The sequence below is a fragment of the Mus caroli genome, unplaced genomic scaffold (assembly GCF_978045245.1).
Source record: "Mus caroli unplaced genomic scaffold, Mus_caroli_1 scaffold_3, whole genome shotgun sequence".
NCBI lineage: Eukaryota > Metazoa > Chordata > Mammalia > Rodentia > Muridae > Mus > Mus caroli.
Window position 1 is genome coordinate 38873417 of NW_028227258.1, and position 20258 is coordinate 38893674.

General features: G+C 43.6%; 1 protein-coding gene across 1 annotated transcript in view; it reads right to left on the reverse strand.

The window, feature by feature from the left end:
- The window catches only part of Alg14 (ALG14 UDP-N-acetylglucosaminyltransferase subunit), a 76962-nt gene extending 57653 nt beyond the window's left edge, over positions 1-19309 (reverse strand). Inside the window, exons 1-2 of the mRNA XM_021158685.3 lie at positions 19075-19309; positions 12145-12299 (exon numbers count right to left, since the gene is read on the reverse strand). Coding sequence (XP_021014344.1) covers positions 12145-12299; positions 19075-19210 — 291 coding nt within the window. The 5' untranslated portion in view covers positions 19211-19309. The remainder of the gene's footprint in view (positions 1-12144; positions 12300-19074) is intronic.
- Positions 19310-20258: the final 949 nt, after the last annotated feature.

Below are 20258 nucleotides of genomic sequence, written 5' to 3' on the forward strand. Positions count from 1 at the left end.
GTGTAGAACAGAGTTTATTTAGGGCATGGGAAGGGGAGTTGAGAAGGGAAGAGAGAGAGGGAGAGGGAAAGGGAGAGGGAGAGGGAGAGAGAGAGGGAGAGGGAGAGGGAGAGAGGAAGGAGGAGGAAGAGGAAGAGGAGGAAGAGGAAGAGGAGGAAGAGGAAGAGGAGGAGAGACCAGCTAGGAACATGTGGGAAAAGTGGGGGGGGGGAGAGAGGAAGAAAGGGGTCAGGGAAAGAAAAGAGGCAGAAAGAGCAAGGAGGGGCCAAACAGCCTCTTTTATAGCAAGCCAGGCCTACCTGGCTGTTGCTAGGTAACTGGTGGGTGGAGCATAGAAGGAATGTTAGCAGTTATTGTTCATAAGAATGACATACATACATCAGTTACATTATAAGAATAGAGTGCAGCCAGGCAGTGGTGGTGCACACCTTTAATCCCAGCACTTTGAAGACAGAAGCAAGTGGATCTTTATGAGTTCGAGGCCAGCCTGGTCTATGAGCAAGTTCTAGAACAGCCAGGGCTACATAAAGAAACCCTGTCTCGAAAACAAACAAACAAAAAAACCCTACCCCAAACAAAACAAAAACAAAAACACAAGAAAACAAACAAACAAATGAACGAAGGACAGACATGCACTGAGCAACCGGGGTGACGTGAGTTTTACACCTGAAGTGAAACCCCACAACTGCATTCAGATGGCTTACAACTGTCTTTTTTTAGAACTGCTTGGGTTTGTTAGCAGTAGATACCAAACGCATTAAAGTCAACGTCTCAAGAAGACAGGAAGGCCCTCCCGGTCATCTATGAAGGCAGCACCCCACCTTGTGGGAAGTTGTATGTGGAAGCTCACCAAGTCTGTTTTAGAGGAGCCCTTTCATGGATCTTGCAACCATTAGACTTCCAGAGTTATATCCAAACCAAACAATTTAAAGAAGAAGAAACAAGAATACAGTACCCAAACTTCTGTGTTTCCAAACACATGCGCGCGCACACACACTTCCAACTATGTTATAGTTTGCGTTCCTTTAGTAAATAAATACTCCATGTGAATAAGTGGTTACTTCCGTTGGCGCGCCTCTGCTCTGAGCACTGTTTGGATCTGTCCTGACCTCCTTCCTGTTTGATTTTTCTGGAAGCTTTTGGTATCTTCTCTTTGTCATGCATTTTGAGACCTTAGATGACTTTACCTTATTGTGGCTACAGTTGGACTGGACCTCTTCCAGCCCTTTTGACTTTGAAGGCCATGTCCTTCTGGGTCTGGGGACTTTCCCTAGGCCGTCTGTTTGTTTGGACCTTTTCTCCTCTGCCTTGCCTTTTCTGGCACATCCTTAGAGACACAGTCTGACTGTCTAATGTGCTTACTCTTGGTTTTGCAATGTTTCTTATAGTTTATCGCAGAATCTTCAGTGTGACTGCCCAGTGCTTTGTAGATTTCGTTTTCATCCTTGCAATAAAAAATTTAATAACAATAAAAAAAAACCCACTCAGAATGTTTTTGAATTCTCAAAAAATTAGATCTTATTCCTGGGGACATGATAACCTCTCATTTCTTTGAAAATAACTGTTTTCTTTTAAGCTTCCCCAACCCCTCCCCTTTTCTCAAAATTCCTTTTGCTGATTGCTGGTTTGGGTTTTTCTTATGCTAGTATCTGACAGTCAGTAGTTATCAGCTCAAACCACTGGTTTTCAAGCAAGAGACGGGGAACCCTCTTCCTTAGACCACAGAACAATAACTGGAGACGTGCAGGGCTGTTCGTGGCTGGTGGGTGTGCATGGGGTGGAAGGTATTCATTGCATCTGGTGGAAAAGGCCAGGGTTGCTGGTAAGCATCCCGTAATACACAGCACATTCTCCCATAGATACGAAGTTATGAGGCCCCTAAGTCAACAGCCAGGACAGTAGAACGCCTAGCTCATGTTAATGAATGATGTGGGAGCATATGAAGGCAATAAAATGTAAAAAACAAACGGGACCCACGTGTTAGACCTCGTAGTTTTGTTCTGTGGGCAAACTACTTTCTTCAAAATTAATCTTTAATTAATCCCTCGCCTGGAAGATATAAACGGGATATTCTGGGAAATGATGCAGAGAATAGACCTAAATAGTAAACATTAGGGAGGGGCCGGGGAAGGCATTCATTCTGCTGAAGCCCCTGTTTCCTAGGTACCATCTCATCCTGTCCTCCGTTGTCATGGTAACACGATGGCTAACACCTTCATAGCTCAGGGTTGTGGCTCTGGTCTTCTACCGGTCGAAAGTGGAGGGTCTGAGAGCACAGTTGGTCTCTATGAAGGCTTCGCCCCTGCTGTGTGGCAATGCAGGCGTCAGAGACAGTTGACGGCTACTTTTACTAACACTGCTCAGTGGTGCTCTTATAAACCTGTAGGGGTGGGGGGCTGTGGGGGATGTGGTGATGGTGCTGCTGATATGTGTTTGTGTGTGTGTGTGTGTGTGTGTGGTGGTGGTGGTGGTGGTGGTGGTGTCTGTGTGTAGCTCAGAGGACAACGTGGAGTGCCTTCCTCAAATGTCTCTCACTAAACCTGAAGCTCACCAATTTGACTAGGCCGGCCAGCCAGTGAGCTCCAAGAAGCAGCCCATCTCTGCACACCCTGCACAGATTACAGGCACATGCGGCACTGTCCAGTTTGTTATGTGGATGCTGAGGACCCAAACTCAGGTCCTTCTGCTACACCGCAGCCAGTTACTGACAGAGCCACCCCTCAAGCCCATTGCCAGTCGACTCCAGCTTCCTACTCTTAGGCCTTCCTTTCCAGATGCACCGAGCAAGAGAGGCACCTGCTGTCTTTCTATTGTGCACAAAACTCAGCAAAAATTCGGAAAACAAAACTGCTCAATTAGCAGCTACTTTATAGTTTTCGAGAAATATTATAGGGATAGAGAGATGGCTCAGAGTGCCGTGCACCTGTGTAACAAGCTGGTTGTGATTTTACATTATCTGTACCCCGGTGGCATTGGGGGGTGGGGTAGATAGAGACAGGATTGCTGGCTGCTTGTCTGGTATACTCACACACTTGCACACCCCCCCCCCATGCATATCCACCAAAAACATGCAAGAAACATTTTATTGTGGGAAGGCAAAGATTCGCGCTACTTACTTAGACAAAGAAGAACATCTGAAGTAAACGGAAATAAATATAACAGAACTGCAGCAAGGGGTTCGAGTGGAAAAAGTAGTTTTTTCTGTCATGCTGGGGACCAAATGTGAGCAGTTGTGCATCCTACAGACGCATCCTAACCCTGAACTACGAATGCTCCAAGCCCTGTGGAGAACATCTGGAATACAAACTTCCTGCAGGTGGAAAGTTGACTCCTGAGTTATGTAATGTGTTCTAACTCAAGAAAGGACAATCTAGAAGAAATGACAATAATATCTAACAGAGATGTATGATTTTGACCTCCAACAAAAGGGAGTAGAGAAGACTCTCCTGTCCAACCCTGACCAGATCAGTCTGTAGCACTGATAATTTCTGGCCATTTCTGGTCAACAGCTCAATGTCCTGTAGTATGCTGCCACCTGGTGGCAGGATGGAGGAATGGCAGCAAACACAGCCATCTTGTCTGCAGAGGGAGAGTACAATAGAAATTCTTCATCAACCCACTGGAGGGACCTCCCAAGAACATTCTTCAAGTCTTTAAGGGAGGAAAGTGCGTTGAATGGAAGAGAACAAGGGATTGAAGTGGTCAAGGGCGGCCAGAGGAGTAAGAAGGAGAGAGCAAGCAAATGTGTAGGGCTTAGGAAAGCTTTGCCTGAGTGCAAGAAGTACCCGCAGAACACCAACTCTTCCAGCCACGGTGGAGGCGGCTGGGCAAGTCTGGGTGATACAAGACACTATAGAGGCACGTAGACAGACTTCCCAGAGTGTGGTGGCAAAGCAACAGTACACACACACACACACACACACACACACACACACACACACACGTTCGTTTCCCTCCCCTCCCCCGACTTTTAAGACTTACGTATTTTGTTTTCTGCATATCAACATTTTACCTGTATCTGTGAATGTGAGCCATGTTCATGACTGGTGTCAATCTCATGGGGATCATAGTGGGGGTGGTCCCCATCCTCTGGAACTGGGAGTTACAGATGGTTGTTAAGACACCATGTGGTTACTGGAAACTAGCTGGGTCCTCTGCAGGAGCAGTGAGTACTCTTAGCCACAGAGCCGTCAGCTGACCAGGCCAATGATAGTATTCTTATAATTGCCTAGATTAAGCTCCTAAGTCACCTTTTTCCTCCTCAAATTCCTATCAGATCTTCATGGAAAGTCTGTTAACTCTACTTTCATCAAAGTGATAAAGGTACCGGAGAGAAGCCTCGGTGGGTAAGAGTGCTCGTCGTTGCTCTTGCAGAGAACTTGGGTTCAATGCCCAGCCCCTACGTGATAGTTCACAGACACTGGCAACTTCAGTTCCAGTGGATCCAGGGACCTCTTCTGACCACCAGGGGCACCAGGCACGCACATGGTACATACACAGATAAGCAAGTTGTAACTTTCAGATACATTAAATCTGCTAGGCAGATGGTGGTGCACGCCTTTGATTCCAGCACTCGGGAGACAGAGGCAGGTGGTTCTGTGAGTTTGAGCCCAGTGTGGCCTACAGAGTGAGTTCCAGGACAGCCAAGGCTACAAAGAACAACAACAACAACAATAACAACAACAACAAATCTAAAAAGCAGTCCAACTGTTTGCCCTCTTTATACCTGACTAGCGCAAGCCAGCTGGGAGGCTGCAGGAGTCCCCAGCTCCTTGGCATTGTTTGCGCTTTGCAGTACAAGGAGAAGCTGTAACTCGGGCGTCAGACCCTACCACACAACTGAGCACGTTCAACCAGTGACCCCCAAGATTCTCGGTGAGAGAGGAACTGCATTCGATGTCATGTGTTGCTCTGCCTGCCTTCCATCACCTTCTGTCCTTCCACTCTGGATTCTGCCACTGGACTATAACAGGAGCATTGCTCCCCTCCGTGGCTTTGTGATGTATGTGCCTTGTGCTGAAACAGCCTTCTCCTCGGTGTCCTCTTCCCCAGGCCCAGTGAGCAGCTGCATTCATCCCACGGCTCCTGCCCGTGTAACCTTCACAGCGCTGTTCATCTTCTGATGAGCTTACAGTTACATTGTGACTCGTATGACTGTCTTCTCGCTGCAGATGAGTGGGGTCCATGATAGCAGGAGTGGTCTTGGGTTGATTCTGTTAACAGACCATTCCTGTCAAGTGGGGCAAATACTTATAGCTGAATAAAGTGTTCTAAAAGACAAAAGTTTTGCCACTCACACTCAGGAGGCAGAGGCAGGTGGATCTCTGTGAGTTCAGGTCAGCCTGGTCTGCATAGGGAATTCTAGGACAGCCATAGTTACATAATAAAGAGACCCTGTTAGAAATAAACAAAATAGCCGGGCATGGTGGGTGGCACATGCCTTTAATCCCAGCACTCGGGAGGCAGAGGAAGGCAGATTTCTGAGTTGGAGGCCAGCCTGGTCTACAAAGTGAGTTCCAGGACAGCCAGGGCTATACAGAGAAACCCTGTCTTGAAAAAACCAAAAACAAACAAACAAACAAACAAACACAACAAACAACAAAAAACAAACAAACAAAAAAACAAAAACAAAAAATCAAAATGATTTTGATTGTTTTTATGTTAAATGGGGGTGTGTATAAAAATACCAGTTTTAAACATCAAGATTATGCCTGTACCTTTATTCGTATCATATTTAATATGTCATGGTAAGATCTCAATGCTGTGCCCATGGTATTTCCTCGTATTAAAAGTCCCTTCCTGGAAATTAAAAAAAAAAATCATCACATCCTACTACAACTGCTTATACTGAACAAAATTAGAAAATCTGGAAGAAATGGATAATTTTCTAGACAGATACTAGGTGCCAAAGTTAAAACAGGATCCGATAAACCATCTAAACAGTCTCATGACCCCTAAAGAAATACAAGCAATCATTAAGTCTCCCAACCAAAAAAAAATCCCAGGACCAGAGGGGTTTAGTGCAGAATTCTATCAGGATTCAAAGGAGACCTAATACCAATACTCTTCAAATTATTCCACAAAATAGAAACAGAAGGGACACTACCCAATTCGTACTAGAAACCACAATTACGCTTATACCTAAACCACACAAAGACCCAGCAAAGAAAGAGAACTTCAGACCAATTTCCCTTATGAACATGCATGCAAAAACACTCAATAAAATTCTTGCCAACCGAATCCAAGAACACTTCAAAACAATCATTCACCATGATCAAGTAGGCTTCATTCCAGAGATGCAGGGATGGTTCAATATATGGAAATCCATCAACATAATCCACTATATAAACAAACTCAAAGAAAACACCACATGATCATTTCATTAGATGCTGAAAAAGCATTTGACAAAATTCAGCATCCCTTCATGTTAAAAGTCTTGGAAAGATCAGGAATTCAAGGCCCATACCTAAACATAGTAAAAGCAATATAGAGCAAACCAGTAGCCAACACCAAACTCAACGGGGAGAAACTTGAAGCAATCCCACTAAAATCAGGACTAGACAAGGCTGCCCACTCTCTCCCTATCTACTCAATACAGTACTTGAAGTTCTAGCTAGAGCAATTAGACAACAAAAGGAGGTCAAAGGGATACAAATTGGAAAGGAAGAAGTCAAAATATCACTATTTGCAGATGATATGACTGTATACTTAAGTGACCCCAAAAATTCCACCAGAGAACTCCTTAAGCTGATAAACAATTTCAGCCAAGTGGCTAGATATAAAATTAACTCAAACAAATCAGTAGCCTTCCTATACTCAAAGGATAAACAGGCTGAGAAATAAATTAGGGAAACAACCCCCTTTACAATGACTATTGTAATATATAAAATACCTAGGTATGACTCTAACCAAGCAAGTGACAGATCTGTATGACAAGAACTTCAAGACTCTGAAGAAAGAAATTGAAGAAGATCTCAGAAGATGGAAAGATCTCCCATGCTCATGGATTGGCAAGATTAATATAGTAAAAATGGTCATCTTGCCAAAAGCAATCTACAGATTCAATGCAATCCCCATCAAAATTCCATCTCAATTCTTTAGAGTTAGAAAGAGCAATTTGCAAATTTATTTGGAATAACCAAAAACCCAGAATAGCCAAAACTATTCTCAACAATAAAGGAACTTCTGGGGGAATCACCATGCCTGACCTCAAGCTGTACTACAGAGCAATAGTGATAAAACCTGTATGATAATTGGTATAGAGACAGACAGGAACATCAGTGGAATAGAGTTGGAGACCCAGAAATGAACCCATACACCTAGGGTCACTGGATATTTGACAAAGGAGCAAAAACCATCCAGTGGAAAAAAAGACAGCATTTTAAACAAATGGTGTTGGTTCAACTGGCGGTCAGCATGTAGAAAAATGCATATCGACCCACTCTTATCTCCTTGTACAAAGCTCAAGTCCCAGTGGATCAAGGACCTCCACATAAAACCAGATACCCTGAAACTAATAGAAGAGAAAGTAGGAAAGAGCCTCAAACATATGGGCATAGGGAAAAATTCCTGAACAGAACACCAATGGCTTGTGTTGTAAGATCAAGAATCAACAAATGGGACCTCATAAAATTGCAAAGCTTCTGTAAGGCAAAGGACACTGTCAATAAGACAAAAAGGCAACCAGCAGATGGGGAAAAGATCTTTACCAACCCTACATCTGATAGAGGGGTAATATCCAATATATACAAAGAACTCAAGAAGTTAGACTCCAGAGAAACAAATAACCCTATTAAAAATGGGATAGAGAACTAAACAAAGAATTTTCAACTGAGAAATATTGGATGGCTGAGGAATATCGGATGGCAGAGAAACACCTAAAGAAATGTTCAACATCCTTAGTCATCAGGGAAATGCAAATTGAAACAACTTGGAGATTCCACCTCACACCAGTCAGATTGGCTAAAATAAAAAACTCAGGTGACAACAGATACTGGTGAGGATGTGGAGAAAGAGGAACACTCCTCCATTGCTGGTGGGATTGCAAGCTGGTACAACCACTCTGGAAATCAATCTGGTGGTGCCTCAGAAAACTGGACATGGTATTACCTGTAGACCCACCTATATCACTCCTGGGCATGTACCCAAAATATTCTCCAACATATAACTAGGATACATGCTCCACTATGTTCATAGCAGCCTTATTTATAATAGCCAGAAGCTGGAAAGAACCTAGATGTCTTTCAACAGAGGAATGGATACAGAAAATGTGGTACATTTACACAATGGAGTACTACTCAGCTATTAAAAACAATGGCTTCATGAAATTCTTAGGCAAATGGATGGAACTAGAAAGTATCATCCTGAGTGAGGTAACCCAATCACAAAAGAACACACATGATATGCAGTCACTGATAAGTGGATATTAGCCCAAAAATTTGGAATACCCAAGGTACAATTCACAGACCACATGAAGCTCAAGAAGGAAAAGCAAAGTGTGGGTGCTTCAGTTCTTCTTAGAAGGGGGAAAAATACTCACAGGAGCAAATATGGAGACAAAGTGTAGAGCAGAGACTGAAGGAAAAGCCATCCAGAGACTGCCCCACCTGAGGATCCATCCCATGTATAGTCACCAAACCCCAAACACTATTGTGGATGCCAAGAAATGCTTGCTGAAAGGAGCCTGATATAGCTGTCTCCTGAGAGGCCCTGCCAGAGCCTTACAAATACAGAGGTGGATGCTTGCAGCCCACCATTGGACTGAGTGCTGGGTCCCTAATGGAGGAGTTAGAGAAAGGCTGAAGGAGCTGAAGGGGTTTGCAATCCCATAGGAAGAACAACAATATCAACCAACCAGACACCTCAGAGCTCCCAGGAACTAAGCCATCAAGCAAGGAGTACACATGGTGGGACTCATGGCTCCAGCTGCATATGCAGCAGAGGATGGCCTTGTCAGGCATCAATGGGAAGAGAGGCCCTTGGTTCTATGAAGGCTTGATAGATGCCCCAGTGTAGGGGAATTGAGGGTGGGGAGGCGGGAGTGGGTGGGTGGAGGAACACCCTCATAGAAGCAGGGGGAGGGAGGATGGGATAGGGGAGTTGCCACGGGAGTGGGTGGGTGGATGGGACCGAGAAAGGGGATTAACATTTGAGATGTAAATAAAGAAGATATCCAAAACAAAAATTATATATAGTCCTTTCCCAGCACATAATACTTTGCCCAGTTATTTCCTCTTAGTTAATGCCAGCATGTGTGATGCAGCTACAGAGGTCATATATTGCCCAGTGCGTGCCTAACATTTTTTAAAAACCTACACTACTTGATGCACTTCTTCACTAGTTTTTGCTGTTTCTATATATAATTAATTATTTAAAATATAAGGTTTTCTTTCTTCTCTCGCAGTATTCATACCTACCATTTATTTCATTTTGGGCGGAAGGTTAAAAGCAAAAAGTGGTGTGGCTAACGGCAGACATTTTTATTCTGCTTCTGCTCTTACTTAAACAGTGCCTTTAATGGACACTGGCTTTTGGTTTTAATTATATATTTTTTTATATTAAGGAAACCACTGAAGAATTAGGATATTGAATAATTGGGGCAACGAAGTGCTTTAGGAAGCTAAACATGAACAGCCATGGGCATGAGTGTGATCCAAAGCTGACTTAGAGTCCAAAGTAAGCCGAGTGTGTGAGCTTGGCGCCTGAGAGCTTTCTCTGTATCCTGGCTTAAGCAGATTATGTAAAATCATGAATGGAGCCTTGGGTTTCTCTGAGAACAGAACCGCGTGAGTTTGGGATATCCCCCTACATTGGTCTCTGCCTTCAGATGACTGTTCTTTCATAATCCCTGATGTTTCAACGATCGACCAGAATGCAGACTGAAGGGGCAACAGGCCATTTCAGGTCAGCACACTGTGCAGCTTAGCCTTCTAACCACAGTGACACCCAGAAAAGTTAAACGGGCATAAGAATGCTTGCAGAGTATGTAACAATCACAATGCTTCCTTCAGTGATTAGGAAAATACTGAAAGCAATAATAAAAGAAAGGCACGGGGCTGGAGAGGTGACTCGGGTTAAGAGCAGTGACTGCTCTTCCAGAGGACCTGGGTTTAATTCCCAGCATCCACATGGCTGTCTGTAACCTCAGTTCCACCCTCACACATGCAGGCAAAACACCTATGTACATGAAGAAAAATAATAAAGAACAGAATAAATAAAAGAAGGGCACATTGCTGGGTGTGGTGGGTGTGGAGGTGTGCAGGTGGGTCTCTAGACTTCAGAGTGAGCTCCAGAACAGCCAGGGCTACACAGAGAGACCCGGCCTCAAAAAAAGCCAAAATCAAAACCAACCAAACCAAACCAGTGGAACAAACAAAAAACCCTACTGATTACTAGGCAATCAGTACAAAGTACAAGGTAGAGTTATGTGTATTAGCACAGAAAAGCATCTACAGCAAGATGGAGAGTCAGGTGGGGAAAAGGCTGTAGACAACATGCAAGTTTTGATTTATAAACTAGCCCCACCACCCCTAAAGCCCCCCAGCACACTCTATATGGCTACATGTATGTGTATTAGTCCGTGGTCATATGCACACATGAAAGGAGCACCGGTAGGGCCACTCCAGACAATCCCTGCAGTTCCCTCTAGAGTAGGCCGGGAGAGAGATGACAAATGCTTTACTGTGAGTCGCGACTGTCTAAACGTTTCAAATTAAGAAACAAAAAGGAATAAAATAAGTGACGAACAGAAGAGAGGAAAGAGAGAAAAACTAAGCAGAGTCGGAGCTGATTCTAGAACCTACGCGGGGAATGATGCTTGATCCTTATCACAGTGTTGTCTAGAGCCAGGGCTCAGAGATTTCAGAACGAATGAACATTCACCCTTTCCTGGGAACACACCCGAAGGCTAGTTAGAGACCAGTGGGGAAACGCACAGTCATGAAGGTTGGCGTCGCTTTTGAACCTTTCCCATCTGTTTTCAAGGACTTTGACTGTTTTATGTGTGAATTCTTCATCCTACAATTTTAAGTGTACTTTCAAAAAATATTTTGTTCCAGTGTCACAGAGCCTTGTCCTTTATCCCTATGATCTGAAGGGGCCAACTCCTGGTCTGACTGAAGTCACCAGGAGTAATGTGGGGTGTCAGGGGAGGTGCTTAGGACAAAGGCGCCCAGACAGAAGCAAATAAAAGGATGAACCAAAGCCTGCAGTGCAAAGCCCTGAGCCTCCTGTCCTTCCAGGCCTGGCTGAGGGTGTGGGTGGAGGTGGTGGAGGTGGAGGTGGTGGTGGTGGTGGTGGTGGTGGAGGTGGTGGCGGTGGCAGTGGCGGTGGAGGTGGTGGTGGAGGTGGCGGCGGTGGTGGTGGTGGTGGTGGCGGTGGTGGAGGTGGTGGTGGTGGCGGTGGTGGCGGTGGCGGTGGTGGAGGTGGTGGTGGTGGTGGCGGCGGTGGAGGTGGTGGCGGCGGTGGAGGCGGTGGAGGTGGTGGTGGCGGTGGCGGTGGTGGTGGTGGTGGTGGCGGTGGTGAGACTGCTGGTTTCCAGGAGAAAGGTCTGGCAGCGATCACTGTTTAGCTCCCTGCTAGAAAATGTGAACTTATTCAACAGTAAGCCTCTGAGAGTTATAGCTGGGTAATTTCCACAGAAAAAGATGGAATGTCATACAAAAAGCATTCAATTCAATGAAGTAGTGACTTCACGTTTCTTACATCACTAAATTCTGATTAAAATGCTAAAATAAAGTTATCAGTTGGGGAGAGAGAAATAATTATAAATGTGAATACAAATATGATTTGAAGACACTATTACAGATAGAAAGGATGAATATAACACATTAATACAAACTTAAATGAAGATTCAAGAAGTATATTACTGAATGCTTTAAATATGTAATTATGAATCAAAACAATTTTCATAACTGAAATTAAATGAAAAATCATTTCCTCTAAAGTAATAATACGAGAGTATCATTTTTAATTTAAAGATTTATCTTAAAGAAATTCTTATATTTTGGTAGTAAAGGATTTCTATTTCTCTACCAGTCCACACTTTATTGCCTGTTGTGGGTAGGGTACTGAAATACCTTGGACTTATTTTCAGAGACAATAAACTCAATAAACAACTTGCAACTTATAGAAATGATCACATACTTCAGTAGTAGAGTCATTCTGGGCTCGAGAGAGTTCTTCAAGAGAATGGATTTTCTTGGCGCTCATTTCATCAGACTCAGCAATGACATAATGCCTTGGTGAATAGGCATTGGACAAGCTTCCAACCAGCCTCAAGATCTCAGTGGTGTGTCCACCTAGATACAAGAATAATATGGCTTAAGGTTACCATCACAATGGGGAAGGGGGGGGAGTCATTGAAGAGGTAGCCTAGTGGTTAGAGCACTTGCTGCTCTTGTGTATCACATCCTTCTACAACTCCAGAGGACTTGACACCCTTTCCTGACCTCCATAGGCACCAGGCATGCACAAGGTACTCATACATATGCACAGCTAAGACACACACACACTAAATCTAAGAAAAACAGGGAGATGAAATGCAATATGGGCTGGAGAGATGGCTCCATGCTTAAAGAATGCATTCTTCTGTCATAGAAGACCCAAGTTCAGTTCTTATCACCCATGTGGGGCAACTCTGGTTTCAGGAAATCTTGATGGTCCAACAGTCACCTGTACACACATGCACAACCCCCCCCCCACACACACAGACACACACATACACATAATCAAAAGTAAAATTTTAGCTGGGTGGTGGTGGCAGCACACTTTTAATCCCAGCACCTGGGAGGTAGAGGCAGGCAGATCTCTCAGTTTGAGGCCAGAATGGTCTAGAGTGAGAGTTCCATAACTGCCAGAGCTTCTCAGAGAAATCTTGTCTCAAAAACAAACAAACAAGCAAACAAAAACCTAAACAAATAAGTAAATAATAAACAAACAATAGAACCTTAACTAAAAAAAAAAAAAAAAAACCTACTATGAAAACCATCCATTTCACCATATTAGCCAAAAGTCATATTTTCAGGGGTAAGGAACGAATGTGAATGCATACTTCCTAAAAGGATGTAGAACATTAACACAGAACACACAATCTATGCCCTGTATAAAGACTGCTTTTATATAAAAGATAATCAATGCATTAAAAATGGTAAAAAAAAAATGAGGACTGTTTATGGACGTATAAGATACTTTCTTGATTGCCTGAAATCAAGAAAGCTGTCCTGGAGAGGGCAAGATACACACACATTTATAAAGAAGACACAAGGCCATTCAGGTGGGATGACAGGCTATGAAAGATCAATGTTTTCAAAATAAGAACGACCCTGGAAAAGCCAAGAAGACGACACGTGAAAATAACAGACATGTAGGAGTGGAGGCCTTTGGGCAGAGGCAGGATTGTCAGAACACGAGACAGTAAGATCTGAGCTGCTTTCATGGGGCAATGGGAACACAAGGGTGAAGGTGAGGTGAGGTCAGGCAAGCAGGATGAAGACAGGACAAGGAGGTTTCTGTGTGGAGAAGCCACTTAATGCGCTCTGTCATCAGGGCGTGAGCTTCCTGAAGGAAAACTGTTGGCCACTCTAACCTCAGGTTCTAACAGAAGGTTCAGCTCATTGAGTGAGGTCTTCAACTGGTTACCCGATCCTCCAAAGGAGTCGACATTCAGCTCCTTAAATTTTGCAATCTAAAAAATGTTAACACTTTATTCTCGAAATCATAACTTTAAAAATCAGCTACAGGGCTGGAGAGATGGCTCAGAGGTTAACAGCACTGACTGTTCTTCCAGAGGTCCTGAGTTCAATATCGCAACCACATGGTGGCTCACAATCATCTGTAATGGGATCCGATGCCCTCTTCCGGTGTGTCCAAAGACAGTGATAGTGTACTCACATATATAAAATAAATAAATCTTTTTTTTAAAAAATCAGTTATAGAGCAGGAGAGATAGCTCAGCGGTTAAGAGCACTGACTGCTCTCCCAGAGGTCCTGAGTTCAAATCCCAGTAACCACATGGTGGCTCACAACCATCTGTAATGGGATCTGATGCACCCTTCTAGTGTGTGTCTGAAGACAACTGCAGTGTGCTCATATAAATAAAAATAAATAAATCTTTTTTTTTTTTTAAATTCAGTGTCATCTGGGCAGCAGGGGTTTATGACTTAAATCCTAGCACTCAGGAGACAGAGGCAAGCGAATCTGTAAGTTCGAGGCCAGCGTGGTCTACAGAGTGAGTTTCAGGACAACTAGAGCTACACAGAGAAACCTTGTCTTGAAAAGCTAAAAGAAAAAAAAAAATCAATAACAGTGGGGGCTGGAAGGATGGGTCAGCAATTAAGAGAATTAAGAGTTCTCTCTAGGGCGCTGGTGAGATGGCTCAGTGGGTAAGAGCACCCGACTGCTCTTCCGAAGGTCCAGAGTTCAAATCCCAGCAACCACATGGTGGCTCACAACCATCTGTAACAAGATCTGGCGCCCTCTTCTGGAGTGTCTGAAGACAGCTACAGTGTACTTACATATAATAAATAAATAAATCTTAAAAAAAAAAAAAAAAAAAAAAGAGTTCTCTCTACTCTTGCAAAGGACTGGAGTTCAGCTCCCTGCATCTACATGGAGTGACTCGCAACTTCCTATAACTCCAGCTCCAGGAGACATGACACCCTCTTCTAACCTCCTAGGCCACCCTCCACACACACATACACATTAATTAAAAAAAAATCGTATTAAAAACATCAATTACAGCAGGGCGTGGTGGCGCATGCCTTTAATCCCAGCACTTGGGAGGCAGAGGCAGGAAGATTTCTGAGTTCGAGGTCAGCCTGACCTACAAAGTGAGTTCCAGAACAGCAAGGGCTATACAGAGAAACCCTGTCTTGAAAAAACAAAAACAAAACCATCAATTACAGTCATCCCTGGGGCACAGGGTTCTGGGTTCCCCACTGAACCCCAAATCTCCAGGTATTCAAGTTCTTTACACACAAATGGTTTCATTTTTACACATAACCTACACATTTCCTCCTGTACACTTTAAACCATTCCTTGATTACTTACTTAATATAATGTAAATGCTAGTTAAATAATTAGTATACTATATTGCTTAAGGAATAGTGAAACGTCTGTACATGTTCATTACAAATGCATTTTTTTCCAAGCTATTTTGGATCTGAAAATGTAAAACCCATGGGTAGGGAAAGAGAGCCAGCAGGCATGGCCCCAGTGGTTTCTCACGTGAAAACTATCACGAAAGAACAGTGAAATATCAAACTCCTCATAAGCTGTAACCATCTCAGTTTTATTTCACCAGCTCCTTGGTCCAGCCCAGCCATTCCCTGCAGCCATCTTACTTCTCACATCCTCCTTGCCTCTTTCACCCAGAAAGCTCCTTCATCCCTCCCTCCTTTGTTGTTCTAAGAATGAGTTTTTAACACATAACACAGAGGCACACAGAAAGACAAGCACACCAAATGTGCTTCCCTCCCCATCAGATATTTTCAAAGGAGAAAAGACCGTTTTGTTTTGTTTTGCTTTCCCAGGTTCTAGAATGAATTAGAAAGGAATGTGGCGAGCTAGCTGCAGTGGGCACTTCAGGAATTATCTATAACTTGCCTCCCATCTTCTTCCCTGGGGCACATGATTGACACATCTACTTTTTACTCACTGTGGTATTTTTTATTTTGGGCCTTGAAAAAAGTGTTGGACCAAGTAGTTCCCCCCTCCCCCCACCACACAGATGGAATAATTAATGAGAAAACCTAATATCCACAGTGAAATGGGAGCTTCCGAAGACGCTGTAATAGGTCTCTCTTCTGTTTCTTCATGGAAACACTCAGTGAATGCACTCATGGAAAATTTAACCTGGCTACTAAGTAAAGTCACTAAAATGACTGACCCTGTTACCAAGGTTCCATTGTATTCTTCTATCACACTAGGGGAGGGGGCTGGAAGCTGACTCAGTGGTTAAGAGGACTTGCTGCCTTCCCAGAGGACCTCAGTTTGATTCCTAGTACCCACATAACTCCAGCTCCTGGGACTTGGACGACCTTTTCTGGCCTCTTCAGGCATTTACACATAGATGCACATATGTCACAGAAGCATCTACATCTACATAAATAAAAATAAATCTTTCATAAAGTAGGAAGGACAAAATCATTTTAGTAGATGGGCAGCCACATGAATATACAGATATATTCACACATAAAAAGGAAATCTTTAAAAAAGAGAGACACACTGGAGATCATTATGAATTAATAAAATACTATTAGATATACCTTAAAACACGCCCAGCATCCAATCACTTCTTCATTTCTTAACTTTTTTTTTTTAAGATTTATTTATTTACTTTATAAGTACACTGTAGCTGTCTCCAGACACACCAGAAGAGAGTGTGAGATCTCATTATGGATGGCTGTGAGCCACCATATGGCTGCTAGGATTTGAACTCAGGATCTTTGGAAGAACAGTCAGTACTCTTAACTGCTGAGCCATCTCTCCAACCCCCATTTCTTAACTTTTAAAGATTTATTTAATGTCGGTTGGAGAGATGTCTCAGAGGTTAAAAGCACTGGCTGCTCTTCCAGAGGTCCTGAGTTCAATTCCCAGCAACCACATGGTGGCTCATGACTATCTATAATGAGATCTGGTGCCCTCTTCTGGCCTACAGGCATACATACAGGCAGAACACAGTATACATTTTAATGTGTATGGAGGTTTTGTTTGCATGCATATCTGTGTGTCATCTGTGTGCCTGGTGACCATGGAAGTCAGAAGAGGGTGTAGGACCCTGCCATGCTCTGTACAGCTCCTGAATCTGACCTAACTGGGTGATGAGGGAAGGAAGGACATGCAGACACACATACAGAATAGGTAGGACTGGATGGTCTGGGCTCTCTGATGAAGAAGCCACAGAATCCCAGAAGCTAGAGCCTTTATTATATACAGGAAGGCAGGGTGATCACATACATATATGCAAGGAAACAGGGTTATTATGTTCAGCTGGACAAGGGGGCAAGTTTAGCTCTATAGGAACAGTCTCTGTATGGGAGCAGTCTTCAGGCTCTAACATCTCTGGGGGGAAGAAAGCTATACTTTGCATATTCTATCAACATTCCAACAAGGACGGGAGAAAGGCTTTGTCATCTCTCTGCACTTCACCTACAGAAGGCTTTGCCACTCCCACGTGGCCTGGCCATATCAACAATACACATTCACTCAGGACCCCACTCAATCCCCACAGGGTTCCTGGAACTGGAGTTATAGATGGCTGTGAGCCACCATATGGGTGCTGGGACTCAAACCCTGGTCCTGCACAAGAACAAAGACTTTAACTGCTGAGCCATTTCTCCACCCTTCCAATCACTTCTTACCACCTCATCTTGCTTCACGCCACTGTCATATAAATTATAAATACAGCTTTATATAGATCATATCCCCACTTCCTCTCCCTATACATCTTGAAGTAATTTTCATGTGATAATATTTTACTTGTGTTCAAAAGTCCCCAGTAGCTTTGCATCTCACTTGAAATAACTTGTATTTCTTATGCAGTTAATATGAGATTTCTGTCCTTCTCTATGTGGCAGCTACTCCTTCTGTCTCGTCTTCTGTTTGTGCCCGATTTCCTTCACTGCTGCACCTCTGTCCTTTCCCTAGTGTTTGTCACATAGGCATCACACTGTGGCTAGTGATGCTTGTTTTGTTTGTTTTTCTATTTTCAGTTTTGTTTTGTTCCAGAGCTCAGTGTAGTGTCTGGCCATTCCCATGACTCAAAATATGTTAAGTAAATAAGTAAGGAATTATAATTGCATGTTAAGTTTGGTACATTTGCATACATCATAAATATCATTAGTGTGTGTGTGTAGTCACTCATCACATAGTCAATCACAGGATACTGGTCACATGACATTAAAAAGGAACTGAAAATTCTTTATTGTCTAGTGACACAGCAACCATAACACAGTAGCCCAAGGTAATCTATGTTTGTAGTACTATACAAACAAATTTACTGTGCTGCCTGTAATATAAAAAAGTACAATATAGGGGCTGGTGAGATGGCTCTGCAGTTAAGAGCACTGACTGCTCTTCCAAAGGTCCTGAGTTCAATTCTCCCAGCAACCACATGGTGGCTCACAACCATCCGCAACGAGATCTGACGCCCTCTTCTGGTGTGTCTGAAGACAACTACAGTGTACTTACATATAATAAATAAATAAATCTTTAAAAAAAGTACAATATATACTACTATATACAGTTCATAACATTTGATAACAATAATACACAACTACATTACTAGTTTGTGTATTTTTATTAGTGTGTATTTTTTAAAAGTTACTGTAAAACTGTATGGTCTCCTGCAGAGGCTGCCTTAAACACCTCGAATTTACTGTGTGTCTTGACTGCATCATTTCCTGTCAGGCAATGGTTTTGTTTTACTGTCCCTGGAGCAATAGGTTATAACATATGTATTCCAGACATCATTGATATAGGTTTGGGTATCACCTTGGTTGTTTAAAGTTGAGTCGTGTTTAACTATACACTCGCCAAAACTGTTCATCTAAAATTTTAAGTTTTAAAATGTTCAGAGCTGACTGGACAGTTTATTACTCATATCCTGTCACTCTGACGGTATTGTCCTATGGAGTGTCCACGTTTTTATCCTCAGGGGCTTTGCGCATTCATAAGTGCGACAACTCTACTTCGTTTACCATGTAATGTTCACATTTCTTAAACTAAGTACAAAGACCTAGAATTAATAACGCACAGCAGCAAAGAGGGCAACAGTATGTCAGCATCAAAAGGCTTCGGCGTACTCCGTCGCTAATTATTTGTTAGAAAGCAGTACACTACAGAGAGGCTTAATTACAGACAAGTGTAAATGACCTGTCTTAATGACAGGCGGCTGGGTGGCGTCAGCTAACCTTTTTTCCTGGCTGGGGTGGCGGTTCCGGGAACGCAAAGAAACTACAAATCTCAGCATGCAGCGCTCCTAAAGGCGCTAAGAAGGGCGAAGAGAGAGTCGCGGTGCATTCTGGGGTTTGTAGTGCCTAACTCAAGACCGTCGGCCTCCGCCGGGATACTTACCGGATCCAGCCACGATCAAGAGTCCGAGAGACTCTCGGGGAGTGACGTGATGGGGCCCAAGCACGGTCCATAGTCGCTGGAATAGCAAGATCACTAGCCCTCCGGCTGTAGCAGCTAGAATCAGAATGCTCACCATTCAAAGGACGGCGCATGCGTATAGACCCGGCGCCAGCGGTTCAAGTTTGCAAGCACCGCGCTTAAGAGCAAACAGGGAGCAAAGCGCCTCTCGGTGGGCGGGGATGGTCTGCACTGGGCGGAGCTTGCGGAGCTGGGCGGTCAAAGTTCAGAAGTGTGGCTCTGATTGGAAAACGCAGAACGACGCGTCTCTTGCGTCTCAGAGAGCGGGGGTTTGTCTGTGATGGGTGGAGCTAAGGGCAGTTTGCCCAGGAAGCGCTACAAGGAACAGTAATGGTTGTCTTAACTGAGTTTGTGCTGCAGTTGTGTAGTTGGAAAGTTAAGTGCTGGAGAAGTTTGATTTCTGCCAGTGGCGAAGTCAAACTACACGTATGGCAGAAGGACCACGAAGCCCCAAGTTAGTAGCTGCTCCTGTCCTGCCAGGTTTTGCCTGAGGCTCCTGGCATACATCACTACTTCCTTTCTTCCTTACGGGTTCCAAGACAAACCGAACTAGAAAATTTTTGCCAGTCAGAGGCATACTCTTAGGGGGAAAACATTCAAATCCGCCCTTTCCCGACATTATGTTTTCTAGACAGTTTCACAGATCTCAAACTATAACCAGAATCCTGATCACTTCAAGCTATGTCATATTCCTGGGAGGATTGGAAGCCCCTTGGCTTCAGGTAGCAAGGGAGGAAGACATAGCCCTGCAGTTAAGTTTATCACAAAGCATTTCTGGCTTATTCCTCCCGCGGTTCCCTGAAATGATAGACTTCCACTGCCCACTCTAATCCCAGTTGTGCGTGCGTTTGTGAACTTAGCCTAAATTACAGCAAAATAAAACCTCTTGACAACAAACATTCCTTCAGACACTTATGAGGTTACAGATTGAATAGGTCAGGCATTCAGACAGGTCCAGAAAGGTGCTACAAATTGGCCTAAATGCAATAATGTCATGTCTAGAATTAGAAACCAGACATCCTAACTCCTGCTGCCTAAGAATGCTACACCATATGGTCCGTTGTTAAATTCAGTTTGGATTGACGATCACTTTTTCCTGGAGCCTA